Source organism: Prosopis cineraria, unplaced genomic scaffold (genome assembly GCF_029017545.1).
Source record: "Prosopis cineraria cultivar Desert tree isolate PC_DT_omini unplaced genomic scaffold, ASM2901754v1 PC14, whole genome shotgun sequence".
NCBI classification, from domain to species: Eukaryota; Viridiplantae; Streptophyta; class Magnoliopsida; order Fabales; family Fabaceae; genus Prosopis; species Prosopis cineraria.
The window spans coordinates 5,714,549-5,731,816 of record NW_026555345.1 but is presented as its reverse complement, the minus strand read 5'-3'; the positions used below and the strand labels follow the sequence as shown (position 1 = coordinate 5,731,816).

At 31.9% G+C, this 17,268-nt stretch overlaps 2 protein-coding genes across 3 annotated transcripts; both read right to left on the bottom strand.

Moving 5' to 3' along the window:
* Positions 1-1,949: 1,949 nt before the first annotated feature.
* LOC129293138 (glycine-rich cell wall structural protein 2-like) lies at positions 1,950-3,309 on the bottom strand. Its single transcript, XM_054930940.1, has 4 exons — positions 3,187-3,309; positions 2,852-3,074; positions 2,506-2,775; positions 1,950-2,340 (listed from the first exon to the last, which is right to left on the bottom strand). Exons 1-4 carry the CDS (start codon positions 3,307-3,309, stop codon positions 2,174-2,176), a joined length of 783 nt encoding a protein of 260 aa, XP_054786915.1. The 3' UTR covers positions 1,950-2,173.
* A 7,204-nt stretch (positions 3,310-10,513) lies between these two features.
* LOC129292658 (myb family transcription factor PHL11-like) lies at positions 10,514-13,580 on the bottom strand. 2 transcript variants are annotated; one of them, XM_054930254.1, is made up of 6 exons: positions 13,410-13,580; positions 13,230-13,306; positions 13,021-13,057; positions 11,688-11,865; positions 11,433-11,568; positions 10,514-10,803 (listed from the first exon to the last, which is right to left on the bottom strand). In XM_054930254.1, exons 1-6 carry the CDS (start codon positions 13,528-13,530, stop codon positions 10,519-10,521), a joined length of 834 nt encoding a protein of 277 aa, XP_054786229.1. In that variant the 5' UTR covers positions 13,531-13,580; the 3' UTR covers positions 10,514-10,518. The 2 variants fall into 2 exon arrangements, with proteins under 2 accessions (XP_054786229.1, XP_054786230.1); XM_054930255.1 differs by having other exon boundaries at positions 11,688-11,862.
* Between the last annotated feature and the right edge of the window lie 3,688 nt (positions 13,581-17,268).

Below are 17,268 nucleotides of genomic sequence, written 5' to 3'. Positions count from 1 at the left end.
CCCTTTGGCTACAATTCTCTTGATAACTCTATCCACATTCTGCGTGATTGCACTAATCTAGGAAAGTATGGATGAAACTTGTAAACACATTCTACTAAGCTTAATACTTTCCTTTCTCTTCCCTTTTAGGATTGGATTCTCTAGAATGTGAAAAACAATGTTGGTAATGCTAATATCAGAAGAATCCCTTTGGAAGAATTTTTTTGCCCATATTTGTTGGAACATTTGAAAAGAGCATTGCAATCTTCTACTCGAAAGATCATCACACATTGAGAAATACATCATTTTCACTTGCACACAGGACATAATCAATGACCTCTACTTTCAATCTCAACTTGGAATTATGCAGATGAATCAAGACAAATCTTTTACTAGATGGATTCCACCAAAACCTAGCTGGATCAGATTGGATATTGATGGTTCTATTCTTACCAATGGAGATGCTTCTTGTGGTGGCTTCATTCGTGATGATTTAGGGAACTGGATTAAAGGCTTTACTAAAAGTCTAGGCTATCATTCTACCACTGCAGCTGAGCTCTTGGGTATTTTTGAGGGATTAAAGCTTTGTTGGGAGAATAACTTCAAGCAAGTTAATGTATACACTGATTCTTTAGAAGCCCTGACACTTGTTCAGAAGGATCATGATTCGAATCATCCTCTTGGCGATATCATTAAGAAGATCAGATATCTCATCATGAAGGATTGGGCTGTCACCTTCAACCATGTGTTTAGAGAATGTAATAAATGTGCGGATTGACTTGCTCAACAAGCTACGATAGAAAATGCAGACACTTTATTTTATGACGTTCCACCTTCAAGGTATCATCGGCTCATGGGTTTTGATTTGACTTAAGTCATCCTTTGTATGGTTCATCCGTGGCCTTGTATTAAAAAAAAATGGCTGGACAACTTGAGAAAGAAAACGCGTAGCAGTAATCAACTTTGAGAAAAGCCAAAGGTGTCAGCAAGAATGACATGTTTACTATCATTTATTTTAAATAAAAAGTAATGAAATATAACCAGTATTTTCTTCTATCCTATCTCTCTTTTTCAGGCAGAGCTTCACTTCTCTATTTTGCTTTATCATTTTTTGATGACAGCTTAGTTGTTTGGCGTTCCAAATCTGCGTTATGCTCTTCGGTGTTCCAAATCTGCCTAGTTTTTTGGTGTTCCCAATCTACGCATTCCAAATCGCCTCTCTTTGTTCCAGATCTACTCAGTCTCTCCGGTGGTGTACTGCTCTTCATTTGGGTTGCCATCTCGTTTCAAAGCATATCTAGCACGAAGCAACATTATATCCTTCGCCACCATCTTTCTTCTTCTTCATCACGCTTCTTTTTATTCATTTTTCTGGTTTTTCTTGGCGTTGTTTTGAAGCTTCTGAAATTTCAGCTGAGCCAACACTATTTTTTATTGTTTTATTTTTTAAAAAAAAATTGAAGGCAAAAGTAAATTACCTGGTTAACCCAACTAACTCGACAAGTTATTCAATTTATACTAGATTGATCCCGAGTTAATTAGGTTATATCGTGTCATAGGCTAATTGGGTTAGGAGAAAAACTGAATTGGTAAAGAGGCCGGTTCATCGGTTTTTAAATTGACTTAGTCAGTTTGACTTTGGTTTTTCATACAATGCTTATAATTCTATTTATAAGATAAAGAGATAATATTTATATGACATATCAATTATTATTATTTTTTATTTTAATCCTTTTATGCCCTTATTAAATGTTAAGAAGGATATTAAATGTTAGATTATTTTACTTTTAATATATATATATATATATTTAATAAAATAAAATTAAAAATTTGTTAAATTTTTAGACAGAGTTAATGAAATTTAAAATTTATCTTAATTTTAATAAACATGATAATCACTTATAAATAAAATAAAACTGTATATATAATGGTGGAGAGCGGAGACAATCAAATCATTTGAATAGGGAAGATAAAAAAGAAAAAGAAATGGTAATTTATTATTTTGCACGAGAATCATGAACTAGGATTCATCTCTAGGTAAAACAGTAGATCACATGTCATGAACACTAGAGACATCAAACAAATTATGGAGTTTTGGTATGATATATTTTATGAAGGGAGGGAGATCGTAAGAGCTAGGGTTGGTGAGAATGGACACTCATGGCAGTATTTCCAGCTGCTCCATTGGTTGCCCCTACTCCAAATCCGAATCCCATTCCATTCCCATTCCAAATCCCATTCCCATTCCCTTGCCATTTCCATTGTTATTCGTATTCCCTCCTCCATAGCCTCCTCCTTCCCCTCCACCATATCCTTCTCCATATCCACTCCCTCCTCCTCCACCTCCGCCGCCGCCACCTCCTCCTCCCATGTCGCCCATTCCCATACCAAAGCCACTTCCATGACCATACCCTCCACCATTGCTTTCTCCTCCTCCGCCACCTCCTCCACCACCCTCCCCCTCCCATGCTCCCTATACCCCCACCCGCTCCAATCCATTCCCATGACCTTCTCCTCTACTAGAGCCGCTTCCACCTCCACCTCCACCTCCTCCACTACTTCCTCCTACTCCACCAATATTGTTGCTCACGCCCAAACCTGCACCGACTCCACTACCTTCACCATATCCTCCGCCATGGCCTCTGCCCCCGCCGCCGCCGCCGCCTCCACCTCGTCCCCCTCCTCCTGCAATTCCCATGCCAGCTCCTTCTCCAAAACCACTTCCATGACCTGAGCCTTCACCACTTCCAACATTGCTTCCTCCCTCTCCCCCCCCTCCTCCACCGCCGCCGCCACCTGCACCACTAGCTCCCCCAAAATCCTGCACCTGCTCCAAATCCACTACCACGACCGGACCCTCCTTCTATACCACTTCCACCACCTTCTCCACCACCACCACCTCCATTTTCACCTACTCCACCTCCTGCTCCGAATCCTTCTCCATGGCCGGACCCACCACTTCCTCCTCCTCCTCCTCCTCCTCCACCGCCGCCGCCCCCTCCTCCACTTCCATTGCTGCCTCCACCTGCACCATATCCCTCACCACGTCCAGAGCCCCCGGTAACTCCATTGCCGCCACCGCCACTCCCCACCACCTACATTATCTCTCCCACCTCTCCCGAAGAAACTCCCACACCCCCTCCAACTTCTATAAGAACAATAATCACCATTATCGTCACCTCCAAACCTCCATCGGCTTGGATCAACATAGCCACTGTCATTGATATCCACGTCCTTCCCTTGAACAACGCCACTCAAAGCACACAAGAATGTACTCCACGTAAGGAAAGCCACGAATATCAGCTTACCAGCAGTAGTAATAGCACCCATGATCTTTCTCTCTTAACTTATATGAAACTCGAAGAACTTCGTGTTTGTGATGATTAATGACCCCTCTACTTGGCCCTATATATAGAGAGCCATGTCCATTAAAATAATATTGGCACAATAATGTTATATCACTGCATTTCACAGGGAAGCATTATGGGCGAAATTAGATTCTACGTGCAAGACATATAAGTCAAGAAATGTCCAATTACTGTCTCCTTTGGTCAACCATAGCCGACTGAAAATATTAAACAATTGTAAGACAAATCGATGCTTCTGATATATAATCAAATTACCCTAAATCATTGTAGTGATGTTGCATATATATTAATAAAACTCTACCTATGGAGCTAGAAAACATGGTATAATTAGATGTAGTGGAGTAGGTGACTCTATCATATCGAAATATGCGTAGCAATTCGCGAGCATGTATAATTTATACTTGTGAATAGTGTAAAGGAAATGATACATGTGATGTTCACTTCAGTTTTATTTTTTATAGTATGTTCCCACTAACCCAAAAATTAATTTGACAAATCAATATTTAATTTAGAAAAAATGACAATAAAATCTCTTTAAATTATATAAATAACATTTTGATCTTTTAAAATGCCATAATTCTCCTGAAATCTTTAGGGACTTTGCTATCATTAAGGAATTAATATAAATAATTAAATTTTTTTTAATTCAAATATCAATTGTTATTCACAAATTTTATCCTAAGATTATAACTTTTTTTTTAAATCACAAAAATTTAATAATAATTCATGTAACACACCAAAATTTTTTTTTTAAATAATTTAACTCAACCATAGTTGGGTTACAGCCACCCAACACATTTTTATATCAATAATTTCAATATAAAATATTTTATAATTAACATTTCAGATAAATTTTTACCTCCCACATGCCATTAGGCTAAATCACATTTGTCCATCCTTATACTCCCAACAAGTAAACTAAATCACATTTGTCCATCCTTATACTCCCACAAGTAAAATAAGCAATTTAATAAATTTTCAACACAAGCCAGTTATTTGACCTTATAATCATGCCATTTTAACCAATCCAAAGTAAACCAAATATTAAAATTTCAGTCATCCAAATTGTACCAAAAATAGAAATAGTTTGAAAGGCATGATTACATTTATATATTCATATAATTGACAATAAACAAAAAGCCCTAATATTGGCAATATAACACATTATAAATCATAAATTAAATACCCAAAAGAGACAGTGGATCTATACCACTAAGTCTCTGGGACTCCTCCACGTGTCACTCGTGGCTCTTCTCCTGAAAATTGTTAACCACATAATGAGACTCAAAAGTCCCAGTAACCAAAGCCAATTTATGATAGTGTATACAAACAGTTAAGTGTGTGCTTACTAAGTGAGAATTAAAAATAATATAATTCCAACAAATATAAGAAATATTACAATACACACAAACAACCATCCTTATATCCCTCCATTAACCTCGAGCCGTAGCCCTCACTTGGTGCTAAATTATCCGGCCAAAGGTAGATTAGCCCGAGCCCTTACAAGCCACCTATTGAGCTCCAATAGGGGCGTACCACGTGGCACATAAATACAACAATAATAGCAAGTCTCCCAACACCTCCCACAATAATTAAACAAATTCATAATAATATTACACAATTATATAATATTACAAAATTTATAATTTTCTCAATAATCACCCAATTAACATGAAGTAACACTAATCATAAATTAAAAGCATGGTTACCTTGTGGCTTTTTCAATAAATTATTCCTTAAAATTTTTCTCTCACCACAATCTTCACCAGTAATACAATCTACAAATAACATATTATTTATAAATATTAGTTTCAATTTTTGAAACTAATAAAATAATTCTAATAATAGAATTAAAAATATAACATAATTCCTAATCTCAATCTTAATACAAATCTATAGTTAATACTATTAAGTATAATTTTTAACTCCTCTTTTAATTATCAATAAACATTAATAATCTAAAAATCAACTTCTAAACTAATTTCTATTATCAAAATTTTCTTTTTATTTCATAAATTCGTACCTAAAATACTCAAAATTAAAAATTAAGTCTCTAGCTTAGAATCATAATCCTATAGCCATAATAATTCATTTCTCATCCCAAATAATCATCTAAACCTCAATAAATCAACATATATTTTCAGATCTAGTCTAGAATTTGATCCATAAGCCACAAATTCAAAGATCACCAATAAATTTATACTCTAGAATATTTATTATACTAATAACAACCTCAAAAACCATATTTATTCAACATAAATTCATCCCTCTTCCAGATCTTAAATTTTCTACCACTACAAACTCAGAAACAAAAGAAAAAGGATGACTAAGAAAAAATTTTAGAACACTTACTTAGTCTTGAAAAGCTTAAAATCACATCCTAAATATCCTATTAAAAACTCTTACCTTAAAACCCTGCACCGGTGAATTTGGCTCACAGATGCTCTCTCTGCCGAAGCTCACGCACGAAAGAAGGAATGAAGAAATGAAGGAACATGTGAGTTTTTATAAAAATTTAGTGGGTCCCACATTTTTTTTAATTATTTTCTCTCTCTTCTTCTTCTTCTTTTTTTTTATTATTATTATTTATTACTGTTACTGTTGAGGCGGCGGACGAAGCAAATTCGTTTTCTTCTTCTTCTTCCTTTCTTTCTTGTTTTTACACCTTTTTTTTATTATAATAATAATTTAATAATATTATTTTATTATTATTATTTTTATTTTTTATTATTATTATTTTTTTTAATTTTCTATTAACCCAAACTAACTATTAAAATTTATATTGAGATGTTACAATTCACAAGTTCGCATTTGGAATCTTAATAATCCTAAAGTGTTGTAAATATCAATTATCATTCACAAATTTATTCTAAGATTTATAATTTTTTTAAATCATAAGAAATCAATAACAATTTAGTCATTTACATTAATTCCTCAATGACAGAAAAGTTTTTAAGAATTTCAGGAGAATTATGACATTTTGAAGTATCAAAATGTCATTTACATAATTTAAGAGAATTTTATTGTCATTTTTCCTTTAATTTATCATGTTCATCAGCTAAGATATAAGACAGAAAATTACAGGAATATTGAAAAAACATGAAATATTTGTAAATAATTGAAAAAAGGGACATTTAATTAGATTTAAATTTTTTTAAGCAAAAAAGGACGATACATTTTTTTTTTTGGTTTTGATGCTATATTGACCACTATGTATAAAACGAAAAGTGGATTATATTCGAGAACAGCCATCCATGTGGAAGCCATGTGAGAAATAATAGTGTTTCGGGCACTTAGATATTAGTTGTACTGTTGAGTTTGTTAAATTGTTTGTTTTGGTGAAGGCTAAGACACTTGAAGTGTTCGTGTAGCAAATTAAAGTATAAGCAAATATCTCTTCCCTCCTCCTCCTCCTCCTCCTAAAAGTTTCATCATTCACTTGTGTGTGTGTGTGTGTGTGTGTAAAATAAGTTCGGTACAGCTTGGCTCGCTGGTTTATCGGATCCTTGGAGGACCACTCTAACCATTATTAGCACTTTTTAGATCTTTTCATTATATAATATCATATCTGTTATTCTCTCAATTAGCGAATCACATTGCATTTCCTCGTTCACCAAAGCATGATAATTACCTGCAGCTTTATTAATCATCCATATATACATTAATTAAGCATTAAACCCTTCACTTAGTTTGAAGCATATAATTTAGTGGGTTTACTTTCATGATATCTTTGCAAATTTTCTATTAGTTGATTCTTGCTGAAAGTAAACGCCTATCAAAGTCAATCATCATTGTAATTACATGATCAAATTATGCTATATATAATTAATATTCCCATGTAGTTTTGTCAGAAATTACACAAACTTTTGTTTTAATTTGAAGCTTACACAAAACAATAAACATATGATCATTAGATTTTGATGAAACTACTAATAAGCCATTCATTAATAGAGAAAATAAGTTAGGTTTCAAAATATCAAATTATTAACAGTTAGATTTTGATATCTTTTTTAATAGATAAAAATATTGATTCAAATGAAATAAATTTAAAAGTTTCAATTACAGATCAAGAATCTAAAATTTAAATGTAACTATCATATTGTAATTAGATTCATATTTATAATTGTATGAATTGATATTTATAACTTATTTATTAAAATTTCTTAATGAAAACATAATTATCATGAATTTAATGTTTTAAAAACCAATTGTCATTCTCAGGTCATTCTATTGTTAATGCGAGTATAATTCATGATTGCAGCTTCTAATCAATGTTTGCCACGTAAGGGAGATGTCACAAAAAGCAGGGTATATTATTAAGGCGATCTTTAATGGAAAATAATAATTAATACAAGTTCTAACGAGACAAAGACAGTGCCTTTTTTAAGGAACAGATCAATTGTTGGTGGTCAAAAATCTCCTGCCAAGATATTTCTTATTGTGGTAATCCCCTTACGAGATTTTATTATTCTTTATTAAATCCTCTCTTTCACTTGCTGTAGATATATAAATAAATCTGTTTGGCCAAAAAAAAGGTGTATAAATATATCTATGCATGCTCACTCAACTACCCCCACTTTGCTACTGATATATTACAATTTTGTAAAATTATTTTCCCGATGTAAGTCAACAAACCACAAGCGTTTATAATAATCCCTAAAGTGGAATACAGTCATCAATGCTTCTCTCTCTCTCTCTCTCTCTCTCTCTCTCGCGGTATAGGATATCTCAATAATTAATATTAGTGTACTGTTGATTGAACTAAATATTAGTCTTCAAATCTTAAGACATTTTAAAATTTGCAAATATTTTCAGAGAGATTTATTTCATTTTCTTTGTTTGATTAATCGACGCCAAATTATGCATAATTAACCGATATGCCGAATCAACATTAAATACTTGATATATTTAGTCTGTGCGTGTCCACATCTCTACAACAACAAAAAAGAATTAAAATTACTAAATTAGTGACTTAAAAATTCGTAGAGAAATATATAAAATTTCCTTTCTTCCCCTCACCTCTCTCTCTCTCTCTCTCTCTCTGCTTTTTTGCTGGCATGTTGTTTTAAAATACAAATTCTAATATTCATTTTCTAAAATTTCAAATTAAATTTAATTTTTTTACTTTATAATATTACATTTTCATTTTCTAAAAAAATTACAATGTTAAACTTTAAAAATAAAGAATATAAATTCTAATTTTAAAGCATAAACACACATTTTAAAGTTTAAATTTAGTTTTAAAATTTAAAAAAGTCTCATTCTAAAGGGTAAAATAATTATATGCAAGTTAAAGTAACTTGAACCCGAGGACTCCCTTTTTTTTTTTTAGTGATTAAGGGATCGGGTTTAGCAGTTCCTAATTTTTTAAACCCAACATCTCAAAAAATTTAAATGGATACCCTGATAAGCGAGGCTCTTATTTTTACTCTCTATTCTTTCTAGAGGCTCTAGTGATTAAAAGCCCTTGCTGAAGATTGGCCCAAAAAAACAAAAAGGAGGCCCTCACTGAAGATCGAAGGATTATTACCGGATTAAATGCACCAACGTCTGATCTATATACTATAATTTAGTCTGCCAAAAAAATATAACTTTTATATAACAGGTTTGTTCGGGTGGATATGATAGTATTAGGTCTAAATTAGATTTGAATAGCCCATATATATTTATTTTTTAATATATAATTTTTAAGTAATAGCTACTTTTTTTATAAAGTGATCATTTAAAAATTTATCCTTATTTGAAATTCTACAATATGAAAATAAAAATTATTAAAAATATAAAATAAATCATCATACCCAAACTCAATCCTTGATTAACCAACGTTGTCGTGATACGTTTCCTTGAATTGTTTTTTTAAGGCCATGTCCCTTCAATTGTTTGTGTTAAATCTCGATCAAATGTATGCAGTGTGTGTATGTGTTGCCATGGATGTGTCTCACAAATTTATGGCTAGCTAGGGGCCAAAGTGAAGTTATACTTATAGTACTCTTTATCATCTTATATACAAGTTATTTTAAATCAGCTCATAAATTAAAACAAGTTAGTTAAATTAATAAAATTGTTTAAAAATTAAATTACTTTTCGTTTATATCCCTAAACTTAAATAAGAGTAATTTAGGACATGGAAAGAATTTTTTAAAAATCAAAATATTGTATTTCTTTTTACATTGAGAAAATCACTACAAAGTTTTTTTTTATATATAAAAGTTCTAATTATCACAAGGTTTTAAAATGTATAAATTACTCTCAAGTTTCAAACTCTTTAATTTATTTGTAAATAAATATTATGTATAATTTTTAAAATACTCTTATTCTATTTTTTAAAAAAAGAAACATGACACATGCCGATGCTTTGCCCCGCCATAGTCTCAGGTGACCAATGGTGCCAACCGGCCAAAGCTCCAATGACCGGCGGTAGCTGTGTTAAGTTTTTTTTTAAAAAAAAAAATAAGGGTATTTTAGTGATGATACATAAAATTTATGCACAAATAAAAGATTCAAGATTTAAGAGTAGTTTATACATTTCATGTGATCTTGTGGTAATTAGAACCTCTATATGAGACCTTGTAGTTTGTAGTGATTTTCTCTTTTATATTTGCAGGGGTAATTAATCTCAAAATTGTGCATCAAAGATTGCTTAAATAAGGGAGAATGACTTACCTTAGGACTAAGGTGATGTTTTAGAATGTAATTAACAAATGGGACCAACGTCTAAAGGGAATATTGGAGAATGTATAGTAAAGCTTAGGTTATATATATATATATATATATATATAAAGTTGAGCTAAACAAAATTAATAGACGAAAAATAAAAACTTATAATAATAAAAAATTTTAAAAAAACTAAAATACAATTAAATGGAAACAAGGATGAAAAGAAAAACTATAAGATAAGGAGGAGAGAGAAAATTAAAAGTTAGTAAAATAAACAATGACAATAAAATTCGAGACATTGATTAAGGATCAAAATTACAGTTTTTCTGGGTAAGATTTGGAGAAATAAAGAAAGAAGCCACACATAGAGAACAAACTAATTAGACGAGAAAGCATATTAGAGGGCAGCAATCATACAAGTTAATTATGAAAATGAAGGCGGGGATATAATAATAATGAAGTAATAATGAAGTAATTAGATACAAGGCAGTGATATTAAATATAGAATAATGAATTAGGAGTTGGTAGTGTTATTGTTTGAGGAAGCAAATGAAGAGTGATTAGTGTTGAAGGAGGAGAGTGTGAGGTCAAGAGAGACATCATTTACGTGAAGACTACCAAGCAGGGTGAGCTGGTTCGGCCATGGCTGAAGCAGAAAAGCTTTAGAGGTCATTGACAGAGACACTTTGTCGTCTTCATCAACATCCACTCTCTCTCCTATCTCACTCGAATCTTCCTCTTCCAATCTTTGATCATTACCACCACCTCCTTCACTTTCTGCTTTCTTCTCATTTCTCTCCTGAAAATCCACAAATGGATAACTAATATTATTCTTTTGAATTCCAAGTCACCACCAGTTAAATATCATGCATTTAAGTGTGTTTGATAGATCATATATATTCTAACTTTTAACCCAAAAGGTTAAAGTAGTCAATTTATGGATTATTCTACTTATGTAACTCTTCTTAATCAATTAATTCCATCCAATGTAAGACTTTTTTTTTTTTTTAACTTCTTCATATACTTCAATTACTTATAAGGATGTCAAATTAAAGGAAATTTATACATTATACTATAAAGCTCAAGATCCCATTAATCTGATTTTTTAAAAAAATTAATTAGGGAGAATGAAAATTATATTTTAAAATATTCAAATAATGACATTTAGGATCCTGATCAATTTTTTTGATAAATGAATTCAACATATTGATTTTAAATTTTAAATATTAATCTCGTATTGTATTTAAAATGTTGTAACTATCTAAATTTATATTTATAATGTATTTCCTTTAAAAAATTATCAGGACTTAATTATTACTAATTTAATATTTTAAGATCTGTGATTGTCTCACAATTAGTTATATATATGCAATGAAAAAGTGCAAAGAATTGAGAGAGAGAGAGAGAGAGAGAGGGCAATATTTTTACAGGGTGAGTGTTGCTTCTGAAAAGGTCATTGAAGATGATATAGGAACGTGTCTGCTGCTCTCTGTCACCATAAATTGCTTCTGCATTACAATCCTGCCTTCCATCTTTCTCTTCATATTCTTCCTTTCTGATATTCCTGCGTATATATTTTTAACACAACAACGAAGAAGAAACTAGCCATTAGAAAGCTCATTTTCTTCATTAATTGATGGTTAATTATCATTTAAGAAGGCGTTTAAGCAAGAGTTGATTTACCATTGCGCATGAATACCATTAAGATTAAACTTTGCCATATTGTGAAGATTTGAACATCTTTCGTTTCCTTGTTGAAGTACTTCATTCTCTTGATGCCCATAACTTCTTGAGGTAACAAAGGACGAATCTTGTAGCAATCCCACTCCCGACTTTTCATTCTTCGTCTTCTTATTTTCTGCTGCTAAATTATTGTTATCATATGCATATATACACACATTATCTTGAAACTATCAGAATCATAATAGATATTATCAAAGTGAAGTCTAATAATTAGAACATCGCTTTAAATTATTCAGGAAATTTTGGCGGTTAATGGCATGTATAATTAAGAGCATGGGGCCTCTAATGCCTCTTGTAATAATGTCTTAACCCGATCCCAATTGCTTTTCACTTTTTTCTTTTGATCGTTGAATTATATGCGAAATAAAAGATAATTTTATATCTCATGGTAAAGAAACGGCATGGTTTTGTCTTTTTACTTTTTTGAAAAAGTATAAAAAATACTTTCCTTTCTCAATTTACAAAAATTTTTTTAACAAAATCACACGATAATAAAGTTCATTAAATATACATTTCAATCTTATTTTTTTAAAAATAAAAATATAAAACTCTTTTCAACAAAAGAAAATATAAAATTATATAGGAATGATGATATTAAAAAAATATTATTAATAAAACTTTATTAGCCAATGATTTGGGCCAATCCATAATAATCTTATGGCTAAGCTTGGGAGTTTAAAAAATTTTCTTTTACTTTCCTTGAATAAGCTCAAACTCAAATGAGCTTAATCCAAATACTTAAAATTTTTTAAAGTTAGTAAATAATATTAAAATTAGATAAAAATTGATAATCTTGATCTTTTAAGATAAAAAATGACATTGATTAAAAAAATAATATTTAATAATTTAGATGTTTGGACTAGTCCAAATAAGCCCAAAAAGTTAGAATTATGTTTGATTATGTGAGTTTTTTTATATGTTTGAATATTTTAAATTCAATTCAAATAAATCGAGTCCAAATTGAGCCTTATCCACTTGAATCATATATTAACTCTACTTATTTTTGTAACAAAAGTATATTTTATAATTTGGAACAAAAGTAATACAAAATTACACCGTTTCTTCATTATAAAATATAAAAATGTCTCTTATATTATTTAGAACCTAATGATAATTAAAAAGAAACAAGAAAAAACAATTAGAAGGTCGGACATTAGAGGGGTGAGGCATCAAATTAAAGGCCAAACACTTAATCCTATCGTATTAATTAATTAATTATTTTTTGTTGGTATTAACAGCCAATTTAGACAATATAAATAATAACAAGAATTACCGTGAATCATCTGCTCATGCTTCATGCTCCTGTACATCTGTTAATAGAAGAAGCATATACATATAAAGCGTTAAACCATACACCGAGTTCGAAAATTAACAGAAATTAATCTATTTTCAGATCAAAGGAAATTAATGGTTTAATTAAAGAATGAATTTTTGGCAGTGAATTGTGATTAATTAATTACTTGCAGAGACAAGAGAACATACCTGAAGGTGGCTTTTGACATGAGAAATGGTAAGCCCCTTCACATTCATCAGCTGTAACACTAACTTTGGTGTTGCTCCTGCGAATCCAACACATATACTGATCAAATTTAAATCTGTTCGTTGTCATCATCATCATCATCAGACAGAATTTGAGAAAAGCTTAAATCATATTATATATACTCTCTTCTCCCCCAAGCCGTTGAACTGCAAGCAAGAAGCAACGGTGAAGATCTGTTGTCCACCGGAGCCGAGGCGTTTTGGACCTTACATAAGGCCTAATGGCAGGCGATCTCCATTTCATCTCCGGCAGTCGACTGTCGCCGAAACGCCGGCCACCATCAGTAATTGTCATCTCCGATGCCTTTGAAGGGTTCTGATGATCAGCAACAACGATGCTAGATGAAGAAGAAGAAGATGATGAATGTGATGATATTGGAGAGACTTTGAGATACGAGTGTAGTTGAGAACTCTTCATTAGTGGTAATTTCTTTTGTGTTCTTATAATAGTGTTGCTGGCAGGCTACAAGCAAGCGGTTCGTAAAAGGAACAAAAGATGAATAAATAAATGATACTAAGACGACAGACAGACTGAGACTGGTCTGTTGCAAAAGCTTGTCCTTTTGTGTGATCCTTTTTGTAAATAAGGACGTGTCTTGTTAGTCTTACATACTTTCGATTGATCAAAGGACAAAACAAACACTTTCAGTTTCAGGTCTCTCATGTGAAAGTTCATAACTTTCATTTGAAAAACACGCGAGATAATTATAAAAAGAGACATGGGTACGAAAGTAGACAAATTGAATCTTGGGTGGGTGTGTCATGCTCATGTGTGTTGTTACTATGATTGATTTCTGCTTAATTTGAAAAAGTAATTGGCAGGTTTTAATAAACCATGATGAGTCGTGGAAACTAAATGGCTCAGAATCCTCAGTTTTTATAGTAATTCAATGTTTGGGCTTCATGATGATTGGGGTGAAAATGAAAGGTTTCAAAAAGCTATTCCCATGAAAAAAGTCCAAGTGTGATATCATTTTCTTCAGACATTAATATTATATATTATTATATATATTTTAGACATTCTGTCCCTTTAAGGACAACATTATATTCAGCTGTCTACTAATTTTCTTTTCTTTTAGTTTTGTAATAACATATTATTGCTAGCTTTAAAAAAAAACAAAAGAAAAGAGAAGAAATAATGACTTTAACATTTGATCGAACCCCACAGCCATTGATTATATATTCCCTGCAGATTCTTTTCTACTGAAATAATCAGGACCCCTCCATTTATATAAAAAAGCAAGCGTCCCCTGTATGTGAAAAAATGTTGCCATCCCAAGTCGTAATTAAATTATTACCGCAGGCTCCGACTCATCAGTATTTAAACTTTTTTTGGACCCTCCTCTTCTAAGATTTGAATACAATGAGTGACCTAAATCAATTTACTCAATGAGTATTTTATGTTGCATATTAACAATCGTTCGATTAAATCAAATGATTGTCAGAGATTTTATCAATCATATATAATAATCAAAAAGTATCAAATATCAAATTTTTGAAGAGAACAATGTATGAAAGTAGTGTTTTAATCATGAAAATTGTTTGAATATTTTAAGAGAAATGTATCTTAATAATTTTTTAAGTATTAATGAAATACAACAGCCGTAACTAAGGCACTTATTGAATGGATGGAATTAAGTTACTCACTAAACCTAAATCCCCTCTTCTATCGCTTGAACGGAAGATTGTCAAAATATACTTTAAGAATGAAGATAGCAAAACCAAATAATGGGGCACAAAGTCCCAAATATGGAAGAGAACAAATATGCAAAGTGGATGTCATGAGTATATAAATCCTTTCATTTTATTATATATTATTTATTAAACTCAACTTTATGTATCATAGGGCTTTCCATATCTACATAAGTCCGCTGAAACTTAAAGATATGACAAAAATAATATCCCTAATGCAAGGAAGCATAGCAACACACTAGCATGCCAGTATATATGGCGCAACCAGACTTGCAAGGCCAGAATATCAAATTTGAACTTGTATTGATTCATGAAACGCTCCGGTAATCCGGGGCTGCGGAGACGACGGTCGTAATACATAACTTATATTGCTGGTTGGTTGCCACGTAGACAAAGTTGGCATGTCGGAAATTCCTGGCATGCTTACACGCTTGCAGGGTATGGAGAAAGATGCCATTGGTGAGGGAAGCGAATAAATAAGCAAAGCAGGCCTTGCTTGGAAGTTTCTGGGAACAAAGCCAAGTTTGCTGAAAAAACCAGACCTGACTGACGTACATGCATGGCGGAGATCAGGCGGTTTCAAAGTATTTCAGAATATTCCCACTCATGGGTCGTGTTACGTAGGATTCCAGAAACCCTACAGTGTCTTCGCTGCTCATGTTGTGTGCGTGTGTGTGTGTGTGAATTTCTTGACTCCATTCGGAAAGTACTCTGTGTGGGTGTGTGTGTGTGTGTTGCCCGTGTCACCCTTCTGATCTTCAGACTTCAAAGAACGCTGCACTAGACGACTTTAATGGATTCTTATGCGTTGGCCTTTGGACAGTGTCTATATGTATATTTGTCATAAAAGCTTAGCAAATATGAGGATTTTGCGCAGGTCTGTGAATGTGCTTCGTTGATTAAAACTGGCTTGGAGGGATTGGGCTTAAAGGAATTGTTGAGAGTGATTCAACATGATTTTACAATTTTCTCCTGAATAATTTGTATTGACAGCGGCAGGTCCGTAGGATTTGAAACCAATCTTGTAACGAGTAAAGTGAAACTTGGCAAGCCAAATACCATTTGTCAAATGCAGCATTGCTGTTATTTTATCAAACATTAGTATGAGGAGTACTCTAGTCCTTATTAATTAAGACACTCAAAAATTATAGATAGTCCTTGTTATAAGTCATTAATGAAATGTTAATTAAATTTTTCTAATATTACTTCTATTTAAACTCATTAATTATGAAAGAGAAAATGGAGTGCAAATTTAAAAATTTGCATTTAAATACAAGTAAAATAAAAAATTAATTATATTTTCAAACAAAATTAACAACTTAATTATCTCTTCTTCATTCTAGTGATATAACTGTAAGGTTAAAGGTTAAATCTGTGCATAAAATAGTTGATCAGAGGCACCCAATATCATAAAGTGAGGAAAGAGGCATAAATGCTTATATCGTTATATGAGTGGGTGCAGAGGTAATCGTTAACTTTGCCCTAACAGCGTTAGTTTCTTACGTTAAATGTTAATTGTGCATACCACATGTCAGTCTTTGCTGATATAAATTAAAAAGGGGTAAAAATATTCACGAAGTGATCAATAAGGGACATCTAGTAGTTTAAAGTGAAAAGAGCAAAAATATCCATAACGTTACAAGAATTGGTGAAAGTAATTAATTCATAAAATTTCTTAAATGTTGACCGTTTAGCTGATATCTCAACAAAAGTTGACTATTTTTTTGCTGACATGAAAAAAATATTTTCAAGTGAAATTCTATGGAGGTTAATCAATTATCATATAAATATTATGTGAGAAAATATCATTTTGATCGAATATTAAATTAAATCGCTCACTTTTTTACAATAGAGACAAAAACCATTTAAAAATTTTGAACCTATCATGAATGAAATTGCTTAAGATTGTGACATTGTTCTTAAGGTAGGGTGGCGTACGAGGTGTGCTTAATCTCAATCTTCGATTGTGTATAACCTATCTCACTATATTAAATCTCAAGTTTTGACAAATTAGTTACTATTGCATCTACTAAAGTAACATCATGAGTACTTATACGATGATGGATCAACCTCAGAAATTCACCTAAAAATATTTTTTTGTTTACATTAGCAAAAATATGATCAACTTTTAGTTAGGTGTCAACTAAACGGTTAATGCTTAAGGAATTTGCTGAGTTGTTCACTTTTGGAGCAACGCTACTAACGTTATGAATATTTTTATCATTTTCACTTTAGACTACTAAATGCCCCTAGCTGATCACTTTGTAGGTATTTATATCCCTTTTTAGTT